Source organism: Mus caroli, unplaced genomic scaffold, assembly GCF_978045245.1.
Source record: "Mus caroli unplaced genomic scaffold, Mus_caroli_1 scaffold_1, whole genome shotgun sequence".
Taxonomy (NCBI): domain Eukaryota; kingdom Metazoa; phylum Chordata; class Mammalia; order Rodentia; family Muridae; genus Mus; species Mus caroli.
This window is the reverse complement of record NW_028227256.1, coordinates 181,239,709-181,267,583: the sequence shown is the minus strand read 5'-3', so window position 1 is coordinate 181,267,583 and position 27,875 is coordinate 181,239,709. Positions and strand designations below refer to the sequence as shown.

The following is a 27,875-nucleotide window of genomic DNA, read 5'->3' as shown; positions in this document are numbered from 1 at the left end:
ACCCCTGAATGAAAACCCTGGGTCTGGAGCTCAGGTTCCTAAGCTTGAATATAAAATGCCCCCCATAGTCTCTTGTATTTAAACATTTGGTCCCAGTAGGTGGCACTGTTTGGGAATATATATATATATATCAGAAAGATTCTGCATGGGTGAATAACGCTGCCCCCAGAAGACGTAAGTTATAAATGATGATCTCAGAGCCAGGCAGGCAATCCCTCCCTGTGAGTTATGGTGAAGGGGGCCCCCAGAGGCACCCAACACAACACAGGCTGCTGCCATTGCTCTTGGTTGCCCTCCAGAACTAGATGGCGAGACCCCATTACTGAAGGCACCTCTCCCTTATGATGCACAACATAGAGAAACAACCCGAGCTGACCAGGGAACTCTGCTGGCTAGCTTACCCAAGCCAGAGGTCCTGTGCCAGTCTCTGGAGGAGAAAAGTCACCAGCAGTCTTACACAGCTGTGATCCTCACTGCACTGACCTGGTGGCTGGAAGTGCTCGCTGGAGTGAATATAGAGACATGACAGCTAAGCAGGTAACCAAATGTTCTCAGGTCGGACGTGAGGCCTGCTCCACAGAAGGAACTTCATCCTGGACATCCTTGGTGCTGTAAACCCGGTCAAAAGCCCAAGACTGAGGCGATCACAGGCCTGTCTAGGGGGTGTGGGCTACCTACTGTTGTTGTTGTTGATGATGATGATGATGATGATATGATGTTGTTTTGGTTTGGCTTGGTTTGGTTTGGTTTAGTTTGGTTTTTGCTTTTGTACTAAGTGGTCATACTATCACACTACCTTCTAAATATGTATGTCTGTGCCCATAGATTCCTGCTGCCCTCACCTTTAGTCAGAGGAGCTTCCTTTGGCCGTGGGTCAAGGTCCATGTAAAGATTCATAACAGATCAAAGTGCCAAGTATAAATAACTGGGCACTCGGCTATAGATGGATCATCCACACCAACCTCCCACAATCCAGTGCTCAGGGAACTTCACAGAAGGGGCAGATGGAATGTCAAAAGCTGGCGACTGGGGGCGGGGGGGGGGGGAGAAGTGTGAAACACTCACTTTTTAGGCATGAAATGGCTGTTGCATGCATCGAATCACATCAGCTGTGGTTACCTGCACAAAATCGAGCCAGTCAAAATTACAGCATGGGCCCCACCACCACACAGGAGAAGCTATGAGGTAACTGCTGAGGGACCCGGCCACTGAACGGTTGCTCATGCCCTAGTGGGTGGTCCACGTACATGTGCGTACGGGCAGCACCTGTTGTGTTCAAGAGGTGATCGATAACAAAAATAAATAAAAGACGCGAAGGGGGAAGGAGAGGGGTCGAGGCCCTAGAGAGAGCTGGAGGAGGCGGTAGGTGACTGGATATAATTTGGAACTCTCCAAGAATAAAAACATCACTTAAACGAGCAGAAAAGATTCAATGGAGAAAGGATTCCTAAGATGTTAGCGCCTGGGGATGCTTCCAAAGAAATACACATGGATGCCAGGTATTTTAGAAGTGGCGCAGCGAGGGGCAGGGGAAATCCTGGAATATAACAAAAGCAAGAGGAAGGTGGATGGAGTTGGGGGCTTACCACTGAGCCAGGTTTTTACTTGGTTCGCCGGAAATGGAGCTTTGAAGTTCCATCGTCTCTTTCTGAGGGAAAGTGCTCCTGGAAACAAACTTGGCCTCTGGCAACCCGGAGGCGCCAGGCCTGCAGTTACGCAGGTCGGTCGGTAAGAGGCGCTGTGGTGCCACTCTAACCATGGCTGAGGACGAGGACCCGCTGAGCCTCCCACACTTGGCCTTGGGACTGTGGCCCGCTGGACCCAGATACCGCCCTGCGCTGTGGCCGACACGTGGCAGCTCCAGCTCGCCAGCCCAGTCTGGCTCCAAAGTCCTGTCCTGCCAAGGGTAAGGGGTGGAGGAGGGACTCCCAAAATGAAAGTTCCCGAGTGCTTTCCTGGTTAGAGCCGTTCTCTGTTTTGTTTTGTTTTGTTTTGTTTTGTTTTGTTTTGTTTTGTTTTGTTTTTTCCTTGGATGCTAGAACACCCTCTGAGCTGGGACACTTGGGGTAAAGCGCCAAGAATCTTTTCTGAACTCATGAATTTTCCCGGGCTAGGGATTTTTCACCCAGATCTCGGGGCCAGGGCTTGATAAAGGATACACAGACTGAAGGCCGTTTGAAGTATGACCTTACGGAATTAAGATGAGAACAACCATAACTCCACTTAGAAAACTCAGAACTAAAGAAGAGAAAGAATGTAAACTCTGTCATTAGGAAGACTTAACTGCTTACAGTGTTTGAACATGCTGGATGAAATAAAATGTATAATTATAATTAATTTCCCCTCTTTTGCTAGTGTGGTTTTAGCTTATCAGACTGTAATGCTATCCAAGGTGTCTCAGGAACTCTGTGTACCCATTTACCAAAAGGGGAAGAGGAAAAATATAGTTCCCAAGAAAGCTTTAATGCATTTTCAGGAGCCACCGCAATCGCGCACAAGGCTGTAACCGAGACCCCCGGGCCCACGCTGTGTGTCAACCGACCTTGCTCTAAGTGTCCAGCCTCCTCTAACACCCATGCTTTAATCTGTGTTAAAAGCCTCTTCATAATAAACCCCAGCTCTGCTCCTTAGTGTCCTCTCCTAAAGTGGTTCTCTGCACCACAGCCAAGCACTCTGGCTTCATCCGAGATGTCTCCAGCCAGAACTCGGCGAGGCTGTTGTGGGTGCCTGCATGGCGCTGTCCCCAGCCACGCCCCAGCATCACCTCAGCTGTCAGGACCACCTTATCATTCTCCGGTCGCTGCTACCCCCGCCCCCGTCCCCGTCCCCACCAGATGGTCCTTGTTTTTTGTTTTCTTTCCCTCCTCAGCCTTTCAACTCCATAAATTTTGAGGAAACGGAACACACGTTGGCCTCACTGTGCCCTTCCGTGAAAGCTCGCTGCATGACTATCCATGATTAGTTCGGCAAGAACTCTGGGCCAGGGAAACTCTCCGCCCCTCCCCACCCCCGCCCAGCTTCCCAGAATTTCAGAGAATCCTTTCACTTCTGTTCTCTAGATCCACCCACCATCGTCCCATTCGAACAGAGTTCAGAATAGGGCTGAAAAAATAACGCTCCACGTTCTGCTCTTGCAAATGTCCCAGAATCCCCCTTCAGTTCTCAGCACCTGGAATCCTGACTCCCGTGACTCCAACACCCTCTTCTGGCCTCCGTGGACATCTGAAAAATAAGAGGTCTGAGATCTCAGAGCTACAGCCTGGAGTTTATTTCTAACCTGCAGAGTACTTGCGAGAACTGTTAATAAGGAAAGGGGTGCGGGTGAACCTAGGAGAGGGGGAGGAGTGGATAAACAAGACCTGAAAATGGAGTTCGAGAAGAGATGGGTAATACTGGGAATCTTCCATAAAGATAGAAGAGCAAGAAGCGGAGAGGCTCCGGAGTGTCGATCCAGTGAGTGTACTTACGGAAGAGAAAGGTAGGGCTTGTTTCTATCAGAAAGAAAAGACCCTCCACAGTATGTTCAGCCCCATTAGAGCGGTGCCCACATCACCTCTAAAAGCCATAGCAGCCCTGGTACACTACACTGTGTTCTCTTTAAACTAAGCATCCATGCTGTCCTGGATGTTGTTCCTGATTTAGAGAGAGACCTGCCAGAATTCTGCTCCCTCTCTTAGTTATATTTTTAGTGGGTACGGATATTTTGCCTGCATGTATGCATACATATCCCATGTATATCAGATCCCCTGGATCTGGAGTGAGAGGCAGTTGTAAGGTGCCTTGTGGGTGCTTGGGACTGAACCCAAGTCCTCTGGAAGAGCAATAAGTGCTCTTGACTTCTGAGCCATCTCTCCACCATCACAGCCACCCCTCCACACACACACCCTATAGTTCTCCATTCCTCCTTTAGTTCAAGAGCTGCAGGCTTACTGTTTTGAGATGGAGCACTGCCTGGCTGCTCTGTGACACTTCCTCACTGTGAAGTCCAGTCAAGAAGCCCCCACCTTCCTTATCTCCCATAGAGTTGTACAGCAAGGCTAAGCAAGATCAGGAGAATTCAAAATGAAGCATACAGAGAGGGCAAACAGAGGACCCCAAATGGAATGCAGTTGTGTTTATTGGCCATTAGCTGAACCCAAATAACAATTGCTGGAGGATGAGAGGCAAGCCTGCTTGTCTTCAGTTCACAAGCTTCTGTTGGAGGAAAGAAAGAGGCCATCTATCTTCCAGAGGGCTTACATAGGAGCCAGTCACAGGCAGCAGCAGAGAGGAGCGAGCTGCTGAAGCAAGCCGGCTGAAACATGCTAGATTCCCCATTGCCAAACACTGAGATCAAAGGATGTGTACGTGTAAGCCAAAGGTAATTTATTACCCCAGGTAGAAAGGATGTCAGGTGGGATGCCAGGCAGGCATGCACACTGGACATGCCATAAGCCAGGTGCAAGGTCCTGTGGGCTGTGGTCTCTCCACAGAAATGCTGTCTACAGACCAGGCTCATGGTTCTTCAGTAGACAACAAGATTTCCCAGGGAGGGAAAAGACCACACAGAAAACAACCCACCGCCACCCAGGCTTCTTGACTGTCTGAGACCCAGACTCAGTATGGACAGCAGTATGCACTCAGTGAAGCATTCTCCTGTCTCAGGTCTCATCAGCCAAGTTGACCAAGAGGTCATGGGCGACTTCTGCCTGCGGCCTGTCTCATCCCGACACCACGGCTGTCAAGATTGGGCTTCCTCTTGCCCTGGGGACGTGGGTACCACATTCTGCTTTTCTTCTTGGTACCAGGCCTTCGAAATGTTTTCTTGCTGCTTCGGGAAGAAGCTGGCTTCTTGAGGGAGCCCTTCTGAGATGCAACCCTGTCTGAGCTAGAAGTGAAGGTTGCGTTGGATGGTTTTCGGGCTGCTTTCTGCGATTCCTCCTTCAGCATGTCCAAGACTGTGGCTGGAAGGTAAGCATGGATTCAGTGAGAAAGGGACACCCCCAGGAAGAAGCTGTAAAAGGAGCCCTAAGGAACCTCACAGCGCCGGGCAGAGTTCTCTGGGCTGGCCTCCAAGTCTGGTTCAAGCAATCTTCCTACCTCAGCCTCCTGAGGAAGTGGTACTGTGAGTGCCGCCACACCCAGCTTGCCATAAGGGAACTGTGATATCAATTGTTTGTATTGACATTGTTTTAATACCCCTATCAGGCCTGGCAGTAAATGCCTTCCTTTGTGGATTGAGATCACTCCAGAGATAAGTGGTTCCGGGCTGTCTGCCTAAGATTGCATCTTGCCTCTTAAAAGTCTTCCAGGACTCCATGTTTTACCATGAAGAATTCCTCACCTCAGGCTCCCTCACAGTAACCTACATAGCCTCCAAACCAGAACCTCACAACTAACTTATTTCTCTATGTCCCCCTCCCATCTGACTCCAAATTTGCCTAGGTCAGAGGGGTTGAGTACCTGTTGCTATATCTCCAGGCTTAGCACAGAACCTCCCACAAAGTAAATACTGAATAATTATCACCAAATGAATGAATACATAAACAATTGCATGCATGCATGGACGGATAACTAGAGGACAGCAGATCACGGTAGAAGCAGGCATCCCACTAATTCCGGTCTGCAGAAGAGATGCATACACTGAGCTACAAGTTAATAGTCCTCATAACCCTTTAGAGAGGAATCAGGACCCCTGGAGCTCAAGACAACTCAGCCATTGAGAGCACTATCTGCTCTTGCTGAAGGCCCAGGATCAGTTCCCAGCACCACCCAGTGGCTCACAACCAACAGGAACCGGGGTTACAGGGCATCTGAAGCCTCATTCTGGGCTCTTTAGGCTCCTGCACACACACACACTCACACACACACACACACACACACACACACACGCACACGCAGTGCACATATACAAATGCAGGCAAAGCATGCAGACACAATAAATATTACAAGAAGAAAACCAGGAAAGTCTGACCCTCCACCCAGGGGATTACCACGTGTTTGCTAAGGATGTGGCTGTACCCATGACTAAGCCAAACCTCAGGAGGGGACTCACCGGCGAGTGGCCGGAACCGGACCTTCTTACTCTTGGTTTTCACGGGCACTGCCTTATATTTGCACTTGCCTGGTGGGGCTCGCCTATAAACACAGGCAGAGAGGGCAGTGTCACAAGATGGTGAAATCACAATCAGACATCGCCTCGGGATGTACATTTACAAGAGCTGGGCTTGGCCCTTTCTTGTCCATGGGCTGGGTAGCTATGGTAGGAGCGTGCGCTGAGCTCAGATGGAAAGGAGGAAGGGTCCCCAGTGCCATCAGGAAACAGTGGGGAATGGAGGTCAGCATGGAGTCTGGTGACAGGCACTACTGGGTCCATATCAGAGTCGCCCAGGACATCTTACAAAGCCTCAATTTATGCATCTATGAAATGAAAAAAGAAATGGTTTTCAATGGCTCACAGGGAAATAGTGAAGGTTAACTGAGAGCTGTGTCTCTGCCACACCATAAGTGACTGGTGAAGAACGGAGTTAAAAAACTAACATTTGGACAAGGTCCAACAGATAGTAAGTGCTGAGCAGATAATGGAGAAGATGGTGATGGTGGTGATAGTGGTGATGGTGGTGATGATGGTGGTGATGGTGGTGATGGTGGTGACAGTGGTGGTGATAATGGTCATGTGATGATGGTGGTGATGGTGGTGATGATGGTGGTGATGGTGGTGACAGTGATGGTGATGGTGATGATGGTGGTGATGGTGGTGATGGTGATGATAATGGCGATGATGGTAGTGATGATGGTGTTGATGGTGACGGTGGTGATGATGGTGATGGTGGTAATGTTGGTGGTGATAATGGTGATGTGATGATGGTAGTGATGATGGTGATGGTGATGGTGGTGATGATGGTAATAATTGTTGCAATGGTAATAATGAATCACTTTAAGAAAAATCCCTTCAAAGGGACAATGGGACAGAAGCTAAGCATAGCCCACCCTCACCAGCTAGCCTCACCTTGCAGTTAAGTTTCATGTCCCCATGTGCAACGCCTGAAACAAATGGGGCTTTGGGCACTGAACTGGAACCTCCCAGCCAGTTCTCTCCACATTCATCGCTGATGTCACTGCCACCCCGTGATGGCCAGTGGCTGAGCTTACCCAGTGTCAGTCTCCTTAGTCATGGCTTGAGGCCCATATCTGTCTTCTCAGCACTCTGGCAACGTGTGCGTGTGCATAAAGCCAGGCTTTGTGACTCATACCTACAAGCCCAGCACTCAGGAGGGCAAGGCAGGAGGACTACCTTGAGTTCAAGACAACTAAATGAGTTCCAGGCCAACCTATAATATGAGACTCCTTTCTCAAGAAAGCCAACAATGAAGTTCACAGTCAACCGTTTCTGACTGGTTGTGTTTGGTTCCTCAGGCTGTTCTGAGGAAAGAGAGGGGCTGGATTATCTCCTAACCAAACTTAACTATAAAGGAACCAAAGGAGCAGGAACTAGGTTCAGCCTGGAAACTATTAGCAGGAAGAGAAGTCCCTTCCCAGGCTAGTTCACCCCACCAGAGCACTCTGAAAGTGGGACAGCTTCAGTAGAGACTGCCCAGACAAGGCTCACCCTGTGGCAACCCACACCCTACTTCTCTGCAGGGCATCTAAGGCACAGCCTTGGGGACCAACTAGACCTCCCCCAGGAACTTCTGAGGTCACACGGGTGGAGAACCCAGCTGTTAGGTGAAGCTGTGCTGGGCCCTGAACAATGGTTAGATCCATTTGTCACATATCCACTGAACCACACTTCAAAGTCGAGAAGCAACCTCAGTGGGATCTGTCTGCACATCTGTCCATGAACCAATTCCTGAGAAGATGACACCAAATCTCACCTTGAAGGATCGACAAACTTGTAAATAGATCCATGTGGCGCATAGGCACTTGGGTAGGAGGTGGCCAGGAAATACAGCTCTCCTAAGGAGACAGGAGGCAGGAACAAGGACACCACATCAGTAGGGCTGAGAGACACAGCTGGACACACAGGAAAAACTAGCTTAACTGAATGAAGCTACCAGTCCTAAAGTGTCGTGACCATCACAGGTGAGCGCTGGATGCCTGACAGCCAGCCCTGCACTGGGCTGCAGGTGCAGGCTTCTTAGGGGGAAGGAGTTCACCTTTGAGCCTCCAGTACGGTTTGAACCTCTTAGAAGGAGGCCCAGTGGAGGACACTCCATGTGTGTGCTGCTGGATCTGTCAGACTGCTCTCTGTCTCCTCTTTTCTCCTAGAAATGTCACCCCAGTAAAGCTCCACCCCTGAGGCTCTTAGGTGCAGGCTGCAGCCTGATGGCAGTCACTTTGCTCTGTCACTCCATCCCTGTTTCCTGTCAGCCTGACTTTGGCATTTTCTTCCTCGGTGACAGGTGACAGCATTGTTGATTTCTTTCTGGCCTTTCCCACCCTATCAGCCTTTCCTCTTGCTCCTCTGCACACCCCCATGCCAAACACCTCCAACCACACCCTCCAGGATCACATTTAGAAAGAGCTGTGCTTCCTCCCAGTCCTTCCTGCCTGGCTTTCGGAAAACATCTCCATTACTTCCTGGTGGAAAAATCTACCTCCCAGCACCCGGTGGTCGTCTGTGCCAGGCATAGCTGTGCTTGAGGATGGGCCTCAGCCTCAGTGCTACCTGGGTAATTCTAGACATGAGCTCTCATAACACCGTTTCTGAGCTGTGCTACCCTGAGAGACCTCCCAATCTACGTAACACCCTGCCCCCCCCCCCCGCCCCATATTCATTCGCTCATAAAAGAGAGTCACCATGCTGCAGGAAGCATGGAATAACATTGAGAGTGGCTTGTCATGGGGAAGGGAGGGAGGATGTGTATGTATGTGTTCATATATGTGAGGTGCACACGTATGTGTCAGCATACAGAGGCCACGGGTTGACGTTGAGTGTCCCCCTTGACTCTTCACCATCTTATGTTTGAAACAGGGTCTGGCTGGGCTGGCTAGCTGCTGAGCGCCAGGGTCCACCTGCCTCTTCCTCTCCAGCATAGAGGTCACAGCACACTACCACACCCAGCTTATACCTGAGTGTTAGGGAACTGAACTCGGGGTCTTCGTGCTTGCAGGGCGACACTTGACAACTGGGCCATCTCTTCAGCCCTCTACTCTTTTTTATCTCTGGAGCAAGTGTCTCAGCAGCTCTGTCAGCCCAACACAATGCTAGCGGGTTACACAGTATTCGACTCACTCACAAGGCTTACGTGACTTCTTAGTAACAAGTATTGTAAATACTGTGGCTTCACATACTGATAGAAGATGTGTTTATAACTGTTCTGAGAAGGGATGGGTCCAGGGAGTCAGGATGCATCCTTCTCTGGATTCAATTGTACTAATTGACTGGAAACACCAAACACCATAAGATAAATGAGCTGCCTTGCAATAGCCACACAAACTCAGGCCACTCTGACAGGAACCTTCTAGAACACACGCGAGCTCCAAAATGGGAAGCAGGGGCTATCTTACTGCATGTTTACTTTATCTGCTACAGCCTATGTAATGTGCATGTTTTGAACATACCCAAAACTTCCAGTTCTATATTTAGGAGAAAATACAAAATTTTATCAATGGTATGGAGTTAACATTTTGAGTATCTATTTTACATCTTACTTGTGAATTTGGAGTATATCAGAGGTGTGTGTGTCATGGCCCATGCATGGAGATTGGAGGAAAGGCTGCAGAAAGCAGATCTCTCCTTGGGTCCCTGGATGGAATCCAGGTTGTCAAGCTTAGTGGCACCTTTACCAGATGATCCATCTTGCCATCCCCTTAATGTCTGTTTCAGGCAGAGAGCTAACTTTAATGCAGCAGGACTTGCGCAAGCATCCTCCTCAAGCCAGCCTTTACTTAGGTCAGCTCGCAAAATGGCCCAGGGATTGCTCCAGCCAGCCATCCACTTAGGCTCTCTTCAGTTAACAGGCAGTGTCAAGGCTAAGTGCTCCAGTCTAGTTCCACGGAAAGACACCTTACCCAAAGCTAGCAACTGAGGGAGGAGACAAAATTCTGCTCTGGAAGAGTCTCAGTGGAAAGGAGAAAGGAGAGCACCTAGAGGCGGCTTCTCTGGCCTCAGGGCTGACCCAGGGCAAAGCCTTGGCACAGTCCCACTTCCTAGAGGACACTAGCTGTGAAGTGACTGTTTCCAAAGGCAGCCTGTTTTCCCCTTCTGACTGTGGTATCTACAGGCTCTGCAAACCAAACCTCCAAAGCCAGGATTCTGTGTCACAGAGAAGCACCTTTCTGGGGGCTTCCAGTAGAGAGGCCCCATCAGGGTGGATGAATGGCTTGCACTGATCCACCCTCTCTTCCCTGAGCAGCCTCTTGTCAGCCTGTGGGGTTTTTTGTTGTTGTTGTTGTTTTGGGGTTTTTTTTTTCTTTTTTCTACTCCTTTAAATGTTTGGATTCCCAATTTGCAACTCTCATAGTCTTTATTCTATTTAAAATTCTTGAATTTTCTAAAATACCCTCTGTTGGGCTGGGACCCCTGCTCGTCCCCTGCACAAGCCGGGAAACTTCTATCTGCCCTCCCTCCCCCAACCTTGCCCACTCTGAGAAAACCTAACCTCCTCGTTTCTGACAACCCACCCAAGAGTGCACGCCCAGGGGCTCAGTTCTGGGCCATGAATGGATATAATCGCAGCTCCTAGCTGGCACGCCATCTCTCCTGCCCTAAGCTCTATAAAAATCCCCTTGCTTCAGCCTGGATGTGTGGCTTCACTAACCTCTGCCTGTGAGACTGGTTAGCCCACCTGAGAGCTGCCTCCTAATAAACCTGCCTTTATTACTTTATATCCGGTCTAATCTGACCGACATCTGAGGAGAAGAAAATATACACCATTCTCTGCTGCTATTGAATGTTCCTGTCAACGTGTCTATCCAGCAGCTAGCTGAGAGGAGAGGAAAGGGAGATGACTAGATTTCCTTATTACCTCCTCAAGATAGGGTCCTGTGAAGCCACCCTGAGGCTCTGAGGGAGAAGAGCTAAACTCAGGGACTCTCCAGGCCCTGGCAGCCATTTATAAAGAATCCCAGGTATCTGGGAGATGCTCAGCGATGCTGGGTTTTGCTCCTTTTCAGTTTCTCTGTCTCTGTGTCTGTCTCTGTCTCTGTCTGTCTGTCTGTCTGTCTGTCTCTCTCTCTCTCTCTCTCTCTCTCTCTCTCTCTCTCTCTGTGTGTGGGAGGGTGTTTTGAGATTAGTCTCCAACTCCCCGTAAGCCAAGGATAACCTTGAGTTTCTGGATTCCCCTGCCTCATACAGTCTTACAGATATGAGCCCAGCGCCTCAGGCACTCTAGCAACAGAGCCACATCCCCAGCCTATGACATCATCTTATTGCCTTTTTTACCACCTAAGCATGGCTAGACAAAAAAGATCCTGTGCATACTTAGGGAAACAAAATGGAATTTCTTTAAAATTTGAAACTTTAACCTTTCAAACTGAAACATTAACTAATGGAACGCTGAGACTAAAAATGAACTCTCTGGGGATTGGAGAGATGGCTCAATGGTTAAGAACACTAACCGCTCTTCCAGAGGTCCTGAGTTTAATTCCCAGCAACTATATAGTGGCTCACAACCATCTGTAATGGGATTCAATATCCGATGCCCTCTTCTGGTGTGTCTGAAGACAGCTACAGTGTACTCACATGCATAAAATAAATAAATCTCTTTTTAAAACATGAACTCTTTGGTTATCTATTCTTAGGAACAAACATGTTCCTTAGACATGTGTACAAACCTTGGCTTCAATGGCCAATGATGCAATGGTGCCTTCTGTAAAATAAATAACCATATACCTTGCTCTTGCTGTCTCTGTCTCTCTCTCTCACTGTCTCTCTCTCTCTGTCTCTCTCTCTCTCACACACACACACACACACACACCTTTTACATCCAGGTCTCTTTCCTTACATACTCTTGGCAGAGTCAGGAAGACCCTAACCCAATCAGCGAGCACACATCTCCTCTTAGAGCGCCCAAGAGGATAAGAATGGGTTACACTTTTAGCCTGGCCCGCTGGGGCCTTGACCACACTCTCCTAATCATCTCAGTCTAAAAGCAGCTGATGGGGAGGACACAGACCTCTCCGAAGTCAGAGATGAGTCCACAGATCTTGAAGTGTTCCTCACAAGGAGCTATATTTTGCACCATGACAGAGGTTGGGGATTGGGGGAACAATCAACAATCAGTCTGTCCCACCACCACCCCATGACACTGAAAATAGTGACTACATCCCCTGGGTGTTGTGGTTACTCATTACCCAGTGTGCTGGGAAACTCACTCAAGGATCGTCATGAGAGAAGTGACAGTGATGGCTTAAATGACAAGACATGCGCAGCTGATAGCCGTGGTTAAGGAAGAGCAATCAAACAGCAGGGGTTACCTGCTTCATCTTCAGCAAAGGAGATGATGAACCTGCTGTATGTGCTGATCAGCCCCGGGAAGGCGCAGGTCGAGTTGCCCAAGCAGATGTCTCGCTTTGTCCATTTCTGGGTTTTCCTATCTTCCTGCAAAGCCATAAGTCGACTAGATGAAAAGGAAAACCTTATGTTGTAGGAATCCGTATTTTCCACTCCACGGTTTTATTTTCCCTCCAAGAAGCAAGGATCCTCAAGAACTAGCACTGAGCGTGGTAAAACACACCTCTAAGAGACAGGGGAATTACCTTGAGTTTGAGACCTATCTGTTCTACATGGTAAGCTGCAGGTTGGCCAGAAATATCAAAACCCTGCCTCAGAACAAACAAAAAACAAAAACAGGGGCTGGAGAGATGGCTCAGAGGTTAAGAGCACTGACTGCTCTTCCAGAGGTCCTGAGTTCAACTCCCAGAAACCACATGGTGGCTCACAACCATCTGTAATGGGATCGGATGCCCTCTTCTGGTGTGTCTGAAGATAGTGACAGTGTACTCATATACATAAAATAAATAAATCTTTAAAAATAAAAAAGAACAAATAAATAAATACTTCCTTACCCACTCATGAAGTCCCCGAAGATGTAGAGTCCATTGAGATTGGGGGATTCACACCCACGGTAGACATACCCTCCAGTGACTGACTTTCCTACCCCATGGCCGTAAGCATAGATGGGCAGAATGTCATCTGTCAGGACCAAGAAAAAAAAAAGGAGCAAAGATCAGAGCCTGAGTGAATAGTTCTAAGGAATCAAAAGTGGACTTCTCAATGCAATTGTCTTATTTAGTTTTGGGTCATTAGTGAGACTGACAATGGAATGCTTCCTTTTCCTCAGCAAACCAATCATGGATGCAACTTCCCTGTTAAACTCTTATCTCGACCCCAAATCCCCTCCCCAACACCTGGTTCCCCAATTAGACTCTCAGGGCAGATATACCAGAAGTCTTGAGACACAGGTGGAGACAGAAGGGTCAACGGTCATAAAGCCAGCCTGGGTTATATGAGACCCTGTCTCAAAAGGACGCTCAGGGAGAGAAAGAAGAAGGGGAGGTGACCGTCAGTCTCTGGCTTTGAAGCAAGTGGGGCTCTCCAGCATCTTGATTGATGATTTTGAGGTACGCGCTTTCTTCCTCTTGTGTATGGGGGATACCATTTTAGCAGAATGTTCCAACTGGTAGACTATTTTTAAAGCCCACCTAGCCACCAAGTTTGCCCTACCAGTAGTTCTTAAAATAGTATGCCTAGAAGACACTCAAGTAACCTCTTTAAAGTACTAGATAGTCCCTATTACCCAGCTCACCCAAAATGTAAATGCATGTGGCTGGCATACACCATATGAATCAAATGGTCCTTTAAAAGTATTGCATTTATGTGTGTGAACATTTGCGATGAGGACAGCTTTCAGGAGCTGGTTTCCCATCACGTGGGTCCCAGGGTCAACGCTGCTCATCAATTTGGCATCAAGCATCTCTATCTACTGAGCCATCTCACCGGCCCCAATCAATATCAGTTGGCTTCATTTTCCATTCCGTAAAACAGAGCAAGTGTTCCAGTGACCTCAGCAAAGTAAATTGCTAGAGAGAAGGGTTTGTATAAACAGAAAGGGCTGAGCGTTCCCAGCAAACAGTTGGCTAAGGCTGGAGGATCATGGGTTCAAGACCAGAGTCAATCTAGGCTTTATTCAGACCCGGTCTCCAGAAGAGGAAGCAAAAGCAAGCTGCCCTTACAGTATTCAAAGTTCCTGGTTTCAATCACCATGCCTGACCTAAAGCTGTACTACAGAGCAATTGTGATAAAAACTGCATGGTACTGGTATAACGACAGACAAGTAGACCAATGGAACAGAATTGAAGACCCTGAGATCAACCCACATACCTATGGTCACTTGATCTTTGACAAGGGAGCAAAAACCATCCAGTGGAAAAAAGACAGCATTTTCAACAAATGGTGCTGGCACAACTGGCGGTTATCATGTAGAAGAATGCGAATTGATCCATTCCTATCTCCTTGTACCAAGGTCAAATCTAAGTGGATTAAGGAACTCCACATAAAACCAGAGACACTGAAACTTATAGAGGAGAAAGTAGGGAAAAGCCTCGAAAATATGGGTACAGGGGAAAAATTCCTGAATAGAACAGCAAAGGTTTGTGCTGTAAGATCGAGAATCGATAAATGGGACCTCATAAAGTTGCAAAGCTTCTGCAAGGCAAAAGACACCGTCAATAAGACAAAAAGACCACCAACAGATTGGGAAAGGATCTTTACCTATCCTAAATCAGATAGGGGACTAATATCCAATATATATAAGGAACTCAAGAAGGTGGACTCCAGAAAATCAAATAACCCCGTTAAAAAATGGGGCTCAGAACTGAACAAAGAATTCTCACCTGAGGAATACCGAATGGCAGAGAAGCACCTGAAAAAATGTTCAACATCCTTAATCATCAGGGAAATGCAAATCAAAACAACCCTGAGATTCCACCTCACACCAGTCAGAATGGCTAAGATCAAAAATTCAGGTGACAGCAGATGCTGGCGAGGATGTGGAGAAAGAGGAACACTCCTTCATTGTTGGTGGGATTGCAAGCTGGTACAACCACTCTGGAAATCAGTTTGGCGGTTCCTCAGAAAATTGGACATAATACTACCAGAGTGTATTAGTTAGGGTTTTACTGCTGTGAACAGACACTATGACCAAGGCAAGTCTTATAAAAAACAACAACATTTAATTGGGGCTGGCTTACAGGTTCAGAGGTTCAGTCCATTATCATCAAGGTGGGAGCATGGCAGTATCCAGGCAGGCATGGCGCAGGAGGAGCTGAGAGTTCTATGTCTTCATCCAAAGGCTGCTAGTGGAAGACTGACTTCCAGGCAACTAGGGTGAGGATCTTATACCCACACCCACAGTGACACACCCATTCCAACCAGGTCACACCTATTCCAACAAGGCCACACCTTCAGATGGTGCCACTCCCTGGTCCAAGGATATACAAACCATCACATTCCACTCCCTGGTCCCCATAGACTTGTTAAAAAACATGAGTCTATGGGGGCCATACTTAAACATAGCATAATGCAAAATGCATTTAGTGCAACTTTCAAAGTCCTCATAGTCTATAGCAGTTGCAACAATGTTAAAAGTCCAAAGTTCAAGGTCTCTTCTGAGATTCATTCAACTTAATTAACTGTAATCCCCAAAGCAAGGCAGGAAACCAGCTGGGCAAACTCCAAACTCTGCATCTCCATGGCTGATGTCAAAGTGGTCTTCAGATCTCCACTCCTTTTTCATTTTTTTTTGACTGCAACAAACTGCTTCCTCCTGGGCTGGTTGCACTCCTTGTTAGCAGCTTTCCTCAGCATGTATCCCATGGCTCTGGCATCTTTGACATCTTTGAGTCTCCAAGGCAATTTCAATGGTACAGCTTCTTCTTTCAGTGTCTGGGATTCCACTTGATCTTTTGGACTCCTCCTAAGGACTGGCATCACTTCTCCATCTCTGTCCTCTGTAGCACTCTATGCTCAGGTTGATTCACTCCATTACGGCTGCTGTTCTTGGTGATCATCCCATGGTACTGACATCTCCAATACACTGGGGTGTTCCACTCCAACTAGGCTTCACCAATAGCCTCTCATAGGCTCTCTTCAGGGTGACAAGCCTCAAATCCTTTGCATGACCCCTTCAATCCTGGGCCATCAACTACAGCTGAGGCTTCACCTTCTCCAATGGGCTTCCCTGGCCTCTCACAGTGCTAAGCCTCAGCTTCTCTCCATGATCCCTTCATTCCTTCACAAGCAGTACCACCTGAGTGATTCTTACACATTACCAAGTCCAGCCGCAGCATGAGGTACAACCTTGGGTATCTCTGGAACACAGCTTCTTTGTGCTCCCAGAAAACAATTTCCAGAAGATTTCACCTCAACGATGCTGGTCTCTTCTTAATCACCGCTAATTCCTTAGCTCCAGCTAACCAGCATCAATTTTCCCAGTAGTTCCTTCCATTCTTAACTCTAGAGCCAGAGGCACATGGCTGAAGCTGCCGAGTTCTGCTGCTTACAGGAACTAGAACATGATCCCCTTGTATTATTACATTATCACTAGCTTTATGTTTTCTAAATCCTTCACTGCCTAAGCTTGGCTATCCTGGTTCTTGCTCTGTAGATTGACCTTGAATGTAGAGATCAGCATGCTTGTCTTATGGGATTAAAGGTGTGTACCACCATGCCTGGATCTAATTTAGCTGGGTAGGATCTTGCCCCAAGGTCCCACTCCCTTAATCTTTATCTCCTAGAACACAAGATTTTGCTCCATTTCACTTCCTGGTACTCCTTTAATACTCAAACCATATATTTTATAGTTTTCCTTTCTAAGCTTGCTATGCTTGTTCAAACTTTCCTTCATAAGACTTAACCAGAGAACAAAGTCTCTGCTGGGCTTTTTTGAAACTTCTTTTGTCAATGCAATTAATCCAAGTCTCATCACCTTAGCCTCAGGCAAACTTTTCAGACAAGGGCAAAAAGTAGCCACATTCTTCACCAAAATACCACAAAACCAGTCTTTATGCCACATTCTGAAATTCTTCTCCTTTGAAATCTCTTGGGCCAGGTCAACACAGTTCAAATTACTCCCAGCAACAAAGTCTTCCATATTCCTACTAGGATGACCCATTAAGCCCCATTTAAAGCATTCCACTGCTTTCCAAATCCAAAGTCCCAAAATCCACATTCTTTCAAATAAAAGCATGGTCAGGCCTATCACAGCAATACCCCACTCCTGGTACCAACTTCTGTATTAGTTAGGGTTTTACTGCTGTGAACAGACACTATGACCAAGGCAAGTCTTATAAAAAACAACAACATTTAATTGGGGCTGGCTTACAGGTTCAGAGGTTCAGTCCATTATCATCAAGGTGGGAGCATGGCAGTATCCAGGCAGGCATGGCGCAGGAGGAGCTGAGAGTTCTATGTCTTCATCCAAAGGCTGCTAGTGGAAGACTGACTTCCAGGCAACTAGGGTGAGGATCTTATACCCACACCCACAGTGACACACCCATTCCAACCAGGTCACACCTATTCCAACAAGGCCACACCTTCAGATGGTGCCACTCCCTGGTCCAAGGATATACAAACCATCACACAGAGGATCCAGCAATACCTCTCCTGGGCATATATCCAGAAGATGTTCCAACCGGTAAGAAGGACACATGCTCCACTATGTTCATAGCAGCCTTATTTATAATAGCCAGAAGCTGGAAAGAACCCAGATGCCCCTCAACAGAGGAATGGATACAGAAAATGTGGTACATTTACACAATGGAGTACTACTCAGCTATTAAAAGGAATGAATTTATGAAATTCCTAGGCAAATGGATGGATCTGGAGGGCATCATTCTGAGTGAGGTAACATATTCACAAAGGAACTCACACAATATGTACTCACTGATAAGTGGATATTAGCCCAAAAACTTAGGATACCCAAGATATAAGATACAATTTGTTAAACGCATGAAACTCAAGAAGAACGAAGACCAAAGTATGGACACTGTGCCCCTTCTTGGAATTGGGAACAAAACACCCATGGAAAGAGTTACAGAGATAACGTTTGGAGCTGTGAAGAAAGGATGGACCATCTAAAGACTGCCATATCCAGGGATCCATCCCATAATCAGCTTCCAAACGCTGACACCATTGCATACACTAGCAAGATTTTGCTGAAAGGACCCAGATATAGCTGTCTCTTGTGAGACAATACCGGGGCCTAGCAAACACAGAAGTGGATGCTCACAGTCAGCTATTGGATGGATCACAGGGCCCCCAATGGAGGAGCTAGAGAAAGTACCCAAGGAGCTAAAGGGAACTGCAACCCCATAGGTGGATCATTATTATGAACTAACCAGTACCCGAGAGCTCTTGACTCTAGCTGCATTTGTATCAAAAGATGGCCTAGTCGGCCATCACTGGAAAGAGAGGCCCATTGGGCTTGCAAACTTTATATGCCCCAGTACAGGGGAATGCCAGGGCCAAGGGGTGGGGGTGGGTGGGTGAGGGACTGGGGGGGGAGTGTATTGGGGACTTTTTGGATAGCATTGGAAATGTAATTGAGGAAAATACCTAATTAAAAAAAAAAACATATAAACACACTTAAAAAAAAAAAAAAGTTCCTGGTTTTGTAAGGCAGCCGCAGAGAGAGAGAGAGAAAGGTAAGAAAGTTGCTGATCTGCTAACCTTAGGGAGCTACTCCCTGGCCTCTGCAGGATGTGCAGCAGAACTTGAACTCGGTGTGGATCCCAGGCTGGCTCTGAATTCACAGGGATTCGAGCTAGGCAACTACTACTGACTAGCAGGGACCGACTTTCAAACAAATATCACCAAAGTGCCTCTGGTGTACCTGATTGGGGCAGCGGAGAGGTACCATCCCATAATCCAACAAGCTACCATGGAGACAGCTCTCAGAATATTCAGATTGTCTCCGCCCACCTCCCCTGCCAACCTAGTCAACTCACTCAAACCACCCAGACAGCACCCTGCTTACCCAAAGACGCATTACGGCAAAGTCTCTTGTCATAACATTCAAACCCTTCCTTGGCTCTCCAGCCATAGTTCCCGCCTTTAACTATAAGGTCGACTTCCTCGAACTTGTTCTGGCCCACGTCCCCACAGAACATCCGACCTCGGCCCTGGTGTGTGACGGGGTCTCCTCGGTCCACAGCACAGCGCCACATGTTTCTGACCCCGTAAGCATAGACGGCAGGGTGGGCACCTGGCTCAGAGACAAACGGATTGTCCAGGGGCACTCGGTACCGCTGGCCATCCACGTCTGCCCCATTCACATCAATCCTTAACACTTTCCCCAGCAGAGAACTTCTGAAAGACAAGATGGCAAGAAAGAGGCCTGCCAGGTGAGCAAGGATACAAGTGAGAAAGGCAAAAGGGTCAGAGGAGAGGACCAGGCAGGCTACTGAGAGCTGACGCCTCCCAGGAGACTGCTAGGAACCCCGCAGGGGAGGGTGACCCACTCAGGAAACTGCTAGGAACCCCTGCAGGGGAGGATGACCCGCCTGGTTCTTTTAAATATATAAGAGATGTTTAAGACTCCCTCATCTCCGCCTCAAAGAGCTCTACCCTGGTACGCGATCCCGTACCATGTGACCCTTAGTACTTTGACGCTCTGGCTTTCTATTTTAATGATGGGTGCTTTCCAATTTGGCCTAATATTGTAAACTTAAAAATAAATAATGGTTTGTTTGTTTGTTTGATTGTTTTTCCCAGAGAAAGCAGTGTGCTGGGGGGGGGGGGGCAACAAACCTTTTTTTTTTTTTTTTTTTTTTTTTTTGACTCTTCTAATGAGTTCGAGTGCTGGGCTGTGATGCGGTATTGCACTGCTGGTGTGAGAACACATTTAATGGGCAGGCATGCACGTGGTACGTAATGAAATCCCTGAATGACAGCATTCAGCAGATACCAGCTTAGTGTGACTGACATTAATGTTTCACTCCTAGCACTAGTGAGAGCAAGCGCTCCCTCGGTGCAAAGGGCAGGATACAGCAACCCTGACAGGCGGCACAGATGGCTCCAATGGGCTCTCATACCAGTGTCCAAGTCGCAGGTTCTGTGTTTTTCGTGGCAGGAAAACGGAAAGCATAAGCCCTACATAGGAATCTTTCATACATGTTTACAGTAGGCCTGGTACTGATGGCATAACAATTAAAACAGATTAAAGTTTCCTCACCCTTTAAGCAAGGATAATATGAGACGCGGTCACTGCCAACACTGTGGGCACTCGATATATCTCAGCTCTTAATATCTGGCTTCTCCTGTGTCTCTGGGCCTCACACAGAGCCTGAGGTATACTGAGATGTAAGTCAAATTAGACGGTTGTTGTCCTCGAGTTTAATTTTAAAATTATTTTCTATACAGCATTATGATAGCTTGCTTGGGTTGTTGTCCTTGAGTTTAATTTTAAAATTATTTTCTATACAGCATTATGATAGCTTGCTTGCTTATTTATTTATTTATTTATTTATTGAAGAAGGGTCTCACTCTGTAGCCCTGGCTGTCCTGAAACTCACTATGTAGATCAGGCTGGCCCCAAACTCACAGAGTTCCACCTGCCTCTGCCTCCCAAGTGATGGGATTAAAGGTGTGTACTACCATGTCCAGTCACATTAAGCATTTATATTAGTTAGCACAGTGTTCTGTATGTATTATTGATAGTAAGGTAACCCAAAGAAAGGCTCCTCTCACTGGCTGCAGTGGGAGGGATTAGATCTTCTAAGTTTGACTCTATGTAAAGGAACAGTGTGCAGGGGGTACACGTGAAAGGAACAGGGGTACAGCCCTCCATACAGCTTACTTGTTCTGAGCATTTCCGAACTTGCCAAAGGGATCCCCAGCCTGCCCTCCGTCCCCAGTGAATATGTACAGATAACCATCCAGGCCAAAGAGAAGCTGTCCACCATTGTGGTTGGAGGCTGGTTCGTCTATCTCCAAGATGACCCTGGAAGAGAAAAAAGAAACTACGCATTGGGCTTTAGCATGGCTGAGACACCCAGAGGTTGGCTGGTCCAAGCCATCAAGATCTGCAAAGTTAGCCCAGCCTGGCTTCAGTCTCCAAGGACCACAATGACTAATAGCCTTAGACAGCTGGTTCTGGACCACACAAGGAAGCTTGTTGAATAGGATCCAGCTACCAAGCAGCCTCCTCTGTTGCTCCTGCTGTATCTATGCCTGTGAGTTGAGTCCCTCAGCTGGAGGTGATGCTCTATGGAATAGCAAGCTGGCCCACCTACAAGTTCCAGCTTGGGGTCCTGCTCTGCCTTCTCTTGGTGACTGACTGTGGCCGGGAAGTATAAGCTAAATAAATCCTCCCTCCTCTACCTTGTCACAGCAACAGAATGAAACCAGAGCATCAACTAGACATGGAAATCTCACACTGAAGGTAAAGGGTCTGGTATCTAGGGCCCACACAATTAATTAGAGGCTACTGATGTGTTTAATGTATTATCTATAATCACTCTAAAATCCCTTTTGTCTGTCAGCCCTTTGTAAACAGGAGCAAGCATGGCTCTAACTAGATTAGGTAAGGTGAGAGCCATATCCCTTAAAGATGCTCCACTCTGAAGTTACCCAGGTTGTCCTCATTCATCAGAAGTGACTTTCCTTAACATGTTTATGTGCATTGTTTTTTCCCCCCTGTGCACCAACCTGCATGCATTACCAGAAGCTGCCAGAAGGGGGAGTCCTATCCCTAGAACCGAAATTATAGAGGGTTGTGATGCTGTGTAGGTGCTGGGGCACTGAACAGAGGTCCTCTGCAAGAGCAACCACGGCTCTTAGCACCATCTGTCCAACCTGTTTCCTTAACATTTTAGTCTAGCACTCGAAAACCAGTGTCATCCTTCGCTACCATCCTAAGAATGGAGGGCATCATTTGAGAACATAGTTTCAGTTCTCATGGGATTGTCTTACCTCTCTGATTTGGGATCTGCTCTGTTGCCGTCAGACAGGGAAACCTTCATCTCACTAATCCGGATTTTCTCCACCTTCCTCTTGCCCAGGCATGAATAATAAATGTAGAACTTGCGGTTGTGGCGGAATTTGGGATGAAAAGCAAGACCCAAGAAGCCTCTCTCATCCCCGATCCACGGTGTGGTCAGCACCATGCTCTTGAGATCCAGGAAGGGCTGTTTCAGGCGGCTCCCATCAGGGAGGTAGACCCACACCACTCCTACCTGCTCAGCGACAAAGAAGCGGTGGGTGCCATCCCCAGCGTGGACCATGGACACAGGGTTCCTCAAGCCATTGGCCACCTCAGCCAGGCAGAGCTGCAGGCAGCCCTGCTGATCCTCAGCCACCACTCCCAGGTTGCGGTTGAGCTGATCATTCCTCAGGACATTGGGGAAGCAGTAGTCCTCGTCAGGAAGGTTGAGGAGGTGGCAGAAGCGAGCACCATCTTTGCCATGGGACTCCCGGAGGCCACGGTCATTGGTTAGCAAGGAGATGGCTGAGTGGCAGCTGCGGTGGAAGGCAGAGCAGTAGTCAGAGCAGAGGCCCGGAAGGTTCCGGAGCGGTGTCTGGGGGTTCTCGGCATCGTAGAGGTGAGCAGCGTAGGGAGAACACTCCTGGAAAAACAATGGGATGCTTGATCAACGTGAGCAAGCAAAGAAAATGGAGAAGCGGGGTAGTAGAGTGTCAGCATTCCGGAAGCTTGTGGACAAATGGTTGATAATTGTTTCTGTGGAACCCAAATTTCTGATACAGTTAATGCACCTGGAGAAAATCCCTTGCATAAAATGTGTGTTAGCATGCGTTAAGTTGTATGTAATAATGGGTTTCATCATGACGTTTTATGTCACATTGTATCATAACTCACAACACCTCTCCTGTCCCCTTCGCATTCTTACCAATCTCCTTAACAAGCACCCTATCTATTGTCCACGCGCGCGTGCATGCGTGTGTGCATGCGTGCATGGGTGTGTGCTTGTGCGCGCACGCACGCGTCTGTGTCTGTGTGTGTGTGCACGCGCATGCGCACACACCCATGTGCGTGTGTATGAAACCCAATGAGTTTTTTAGATCTGTTTGCAGAATGAATGAGGGTTTGTTTACAGGAACAAGGCACCTTATTTATGGTTATACCACTGAAGGAAATGTCTCTACCTCTATGATCAACCATAACTAGAAATAAATCCTGAGGGGTGGGGTTCCATGAGACACCCCCCTTTCTGTGACAGGCTTGCACAAATATAACAGCTATCACTAGCTTCGTTCCTTTTTTAAAAAAAGGTTTATTTCATGTATGAGTACACTGTCACTGTCCTCAGACACACCAAAGAGGGCATCAGATCCCCATTACAGATGGTGATGAGCCACCATGTGATTGCTGGGAATTGAACTCAGGACCTCTGGATGAGCAGTCAGTGCTCTTAACCACTGAGCCATCTCTCTAGCCTAATAGCTTCGTTCTTGACACCTATGATTATATATTAAATGATGGATGTTTTAATAGATTTCTCTTTATGTATGTATGTATGTATGTATGTATATATGTGAAAGTCTATATGAGTTTATGTACACCACGTGTATGTAGGCATCTGCAGAGGCCAAAAGAGGGCGTCAGAGCTGCAGATGGTTGTGAGCCACCATGCGGGTGCTAGGAACAGAACCTTGGTCCTCTATAAGAGCAGCAAGTGCTCTTCACTACTGAAGCGCCTCTCCATCCCTGGGAGAATATTTTTTAAAGAAAATGGTATTGCATTTTTCAATCCTTCCTTTCCTAAAGGTGAAACACGACAACGTTCCTCGCCTATTAAATCTGGGTACCTAGCGCTAGCAGTTCATATTCTATGCTCCTTTGTGTTTAAAACGTTTAACAATTCGAATGTACATAATCAAAATGCGTACTTGATGTGTCTCTCCCAGAAGTTAAGATGGTTAGTGATTTCTTCATACATTAGATATTGTGTTTGATATAAGCAAGGCACTGTGCGGGAAGCACAATTCTAGCTTTTCAGTAACGAGGCTGTCCCATACAAAAGTATACAAGGATTAAATGTCCAAAGGGGTAGCTGTTATTTGACCTCCTAGACTGCAGCAATTTCAGGAAGCAACAGATTTCTGTGGGTGGATCCTCAGCGCCCTGCAGTGATAACAGAAGATGAAAAGAGCAGTTGGATTGAGAGAGAAGGGCCCTATTAGCTCATTCACATATTCCAGGATTTGGTCCCTAATCAGTAGGACTGTTTAGGTTTCGGAAGTATTGTGTCTTGTTGGAGGAGATGTGTCCCTGAGTGTGGGCTGTGGGGTTTCAAAAGGCTCCTGCACTTCGCAGCATGCCTGCACTTCTGTGCCTCCTGGTTGTAGATCAAGAGGTGAGCTCTCGTGTGTTCCTTCACTCCCACATCATGGACTCTCACCCTCTGAAACCATAAGCCACATTAAACGGTTTTTTGGTTTTTGTTGTTGTTTTTATTTTTTTTAACAAGTCACCTTTGTCGTCACAGTGTTTTATTATGGCGATATAAAAGTAACCAACATCTGGTTTAAAGGAGAAAATCTGACACCAGGCAGTGGTAGTTCACGCTTTTAATCCCAGCACTTGGGAGGCAGAAGCAGGTGGGTTTCAAGGCCAGCCTGGTCTACAGAGTGAGTTCCAGGACAGCCAGGGCTACACAGAGAAACCCTGGAAAGAGAGAGAGAGAGAGAGAGAGAGAGAGAGAGAGAGAGAGAGAGAGAATGAATAAATATCTGGAGCGGTAGGGTAGAGGTGAGTCTGTCAACCAAGCACCCAGATCACTTACAGCTCTCACAGCCAAGTACCCTGAGTGACTGGAGTCACTCACAAAGGGACCAGCTGCACTTGTGTGAGTTTTAGAATCCCACTCTTCTCCTTTCCCCTGGCTGGACAAAAGAGAGCAAACCTTTGGTTACGAGGCTACGGAAAGCAAAGAAGCCCAGAGATGCACAGCGCCACCCCTCAGACTGCCTAGTTCATGTCAACAGAGACTACATATCAGAGGAGCCGGTACAAAGCACAAAGCGAGAGGACCCACTTGCCTGAGTGTCAGATTGCCTGGGTCCATCAGCTGGAGAGCGGGAAAAAAGCTGTATGAAGGTATATTAAGGAAATACTTGTAAACAGAAGCTGGCTGCAGAAATATAACCGTCACCCTGGCACACCCGTAGGCATCCGTTTTAGAGCTTGCAAAGTTGTTTTGACTCAGTTCGGGAACCAAACCAGTATTTCCCCACGGTGGGGAGACTCAGACCCTAAAGTGGCCCTACCCTCTACCGTGTGAGCATTGCACCCCTCCCGTGGGTGGGCCCCACAAGCAGCGGTGGGCAAAGGGCACACTTGGGTTTTCAAAGAGCTCACACTTGCTAGAGTTCAGAAAAGCACTGCGGAAATGGGCCCTACGCGGTGCTGTGCTTAACCCTGATGTCCTGTAATCAAGAGGTCCTGAGACCAGAAGCCAGCATAGGATCCAGACGGGTGGGGGTCGTGACAGTCTGCAGCAGCACTGTCAGGATACCACGGTGCTGGGAAGTGGCCTTGTCTATTTCAACAAGTAGATGGGTTTATTACTCTTCAGGTTCATAAAACAAGGGAGCAGCTAAATGTGACTTTCTGGATCCGAGAGGAGATGGGAAGGGAGCAAGATTTTCAGCGGAGGACATCTCAGAAATAAAGTTTCCATGCTGCTCAGAAAACCTCGCGTTCTGAGGCGGAGATGGCTCAGCTACTAATGTGCTTGTTCGCCGGCAAGAAGACCTGCATTTGGATCCCAGCCAGTGCCACAGCACTGAGCCAGAGACAGGGAAGCTTTGGAACTGGCAGGCCAGCCGTCCTACCTGAATCAAGGGAATCCAAGTTTTATAAGCCCTGTTCCAAACAAGGTAAAGAGAGATAGAAGCCACCTAACACTGACCTCGAGCCAATACATACACACACACACACACACACACATGTACACGCGCGCACACACAACACGCACACGCACACATGCACACATGCACACCCCTTGCTCATCTCAGAGTTAAATTTCCAGGAAACCCCTGAGGGACGGTGCCCTGTCCTGAGAACACAGCCCCGAGGCGATGCCACCCAGGTGTCTGTCCTCTGAGTGCTACTGCACTGATTCCTGCCTAGGCTGTCTGTACCCACGCTGAGGAGAGCCATATACTCGAAAACAGTGGCCATGGTGGGATAAAGATACCCTGGGACAGCCACACACTAGCACTAAAATGCCCCAGGATGTCTGTCACATCATTAGAGCGCTTCTTTCCTGCGGAAGCTTCCCTCGTTGGACCCTCTTCCCTAAGACCGGTGCGTGTGCGTGTGCGTGTGCATGTGCGCATGCGTGCACGTGCGCAGCCTGTACCTTCTCCTGTTCAAGCTCAGCTCAGCTAAGGTGACGCCTCCTGCCTGTGGATTTTGGCTGCTGCTGAGCGTGGAGAGGAGAAACTCTGGGTCATTTCCTCCCAGCAACTTGAGGCTCTCTGCATCCAGCTTAGGAGTTCTGCAGACAGGACCCCAACCCCTGCCACCACCACTGTCACAACCAAAGCCCCCATGGCAAAACACCCTCTCAGGCAGGTGTCACAACCCCTCCCCGCCCCACCCCCTGCCCACTGCACAATGCATAATTGCCACAGGGATGCTGTGCCCAGCTTTCTGGTCCTTGTAGGCAGGACGGAGCAGCTGCACTGAGAACCCCATGAACACCTCTTTCATTCTTCGTTGTCTGGAGAAAAAGCCCAGAGGGAAGAGTATGGAGAACCAGGGCACACCCTCACCTCCAGCTCTCCAGGGAGACACCTGGCAGAAGCAGCCTACTCCAGGATCCCTCACTGTTCAGCCAAACACTCTAAAGCCACAAATCGCTTTCCAAACTGACTCCCTCTCCTCCTCCTCCTCTTCCTAGGCTTACACTCAGACCCACCTGGCAAAGGATGTCTTTAATGTAACCTCCACACAGCTCGTGAGCCTTCAGGTCAAAGTAGCTCATGATGTCCCAGTACCTGGCAGCGATGCGGCGGTCTTTGCGCTGATCACAGCAGCCGAAGGAGTCATAGTCAGAGCAAAAGTCCAGGTGCTGAGGAGGTCGGAAGGGTGGTCCATAATCCAAGCACTGGGGGTGTCCCTGCAGCAGGCCCATCCAGCCCAACAAGAACGGGAGGCCCAGGCAGAAAATGCCAGGAGAGAGCCATGGGGCCCGATGGCCAGGAACAGTGTGTGGGCTAGTATGTTTTCCCAGCATTTGGACCTTGGGAATTCTCTACTGCTCCTTCCTGGGTTGGCCTGCCCAGTCTGCCCAAGTTCCCCCTCCCCGCTGCTCCCAACTGCTCTTCCTTCTTTCTCTCCCTCACATCCTGCCCCAGTTCCCTAAGGTGGTTTATTAGTGAAGTTCCTTCTCTGTGCTGGTGGCTAAGCATACCTCGTGACATCAGGGAGAGAGGTGTCCTTACCTAAAAGCGAAGCTGGAGCAGATCTTAATACTAGTGCTGAGGGTTTGGGAGACTACGGGTGCTTAGCCAACCGTGTGCTGGCATCAGTGACCGAGGTGCTAGGATTCCTCAAATTGCACAGAGTTCCCGCCACGTTGGGGGCAGGCCAGGAAATTCCCGCTTGTTTACTGTTTTTCTGCAGGCTGAGCGGCACACATTACAGACGTCTGACAGCAGACTGTGCACGAGGCAAGTGTCCAGGCTCCTGCAGTGCAGAAGGGCACAGAGAGCACTGGTGTGGGTCTGGGAGCATGTCACGGAGAGCCGTCCCAGAGTGTGCCTGGATGGGAGGAAGTGTCATGAATCTTGCATCCCCAGCAAGAAAAACACAAGCAGTCAAGGAAAGGAGGGCGCCTCAATCCCTTCACTCTGCTGCAATAATACCACAAACTGGGATGGGGCTCAGCTGGTAGAGTGCTTGCCTAGCGTGCGTAAGGTCCTG

The 27,875-nt window shown here is 48.2% G+C and overlaps 1 protein-coding gene across 1 annotated transcript; it reads right to left on the bottom strand.

Moving 5' to 3' along the window:
- Positions 1 to 4,359: 4,359 nt before the first annotated feature.
- On the bottom strand, positions 4,360 to 27,186 carry Hhipl2 (HHIP like 2). Its single transcript, XM_021162831.2, has 9 exons — positions 26,869 to 27,186; positions 21,896 to 22,548; positions 20,781 to 20,924; positions 18,960 to 19,291; positions 12,991 to 13,117; positions 12,400 to 12,542; positions 7,854 to 7,935; positions 6,035 to 6,117; positions 4,360 to 4,943 (listed from the first exon to the last, which is right to left on the bottom strand). The coding sequence occupies exons 1-9, from the start codon at positions 27,184 to 27,186 to the stop codon at positions 4,672 to 4,674; spliced, it is 2,154 nt and encodes a 717-aa protein (XP_021018490.1). The 3' UTR covers positions 4,360 to 4,671.
- Positions 27,187 to 27,875: the final 689 nt, after the last annotated feature.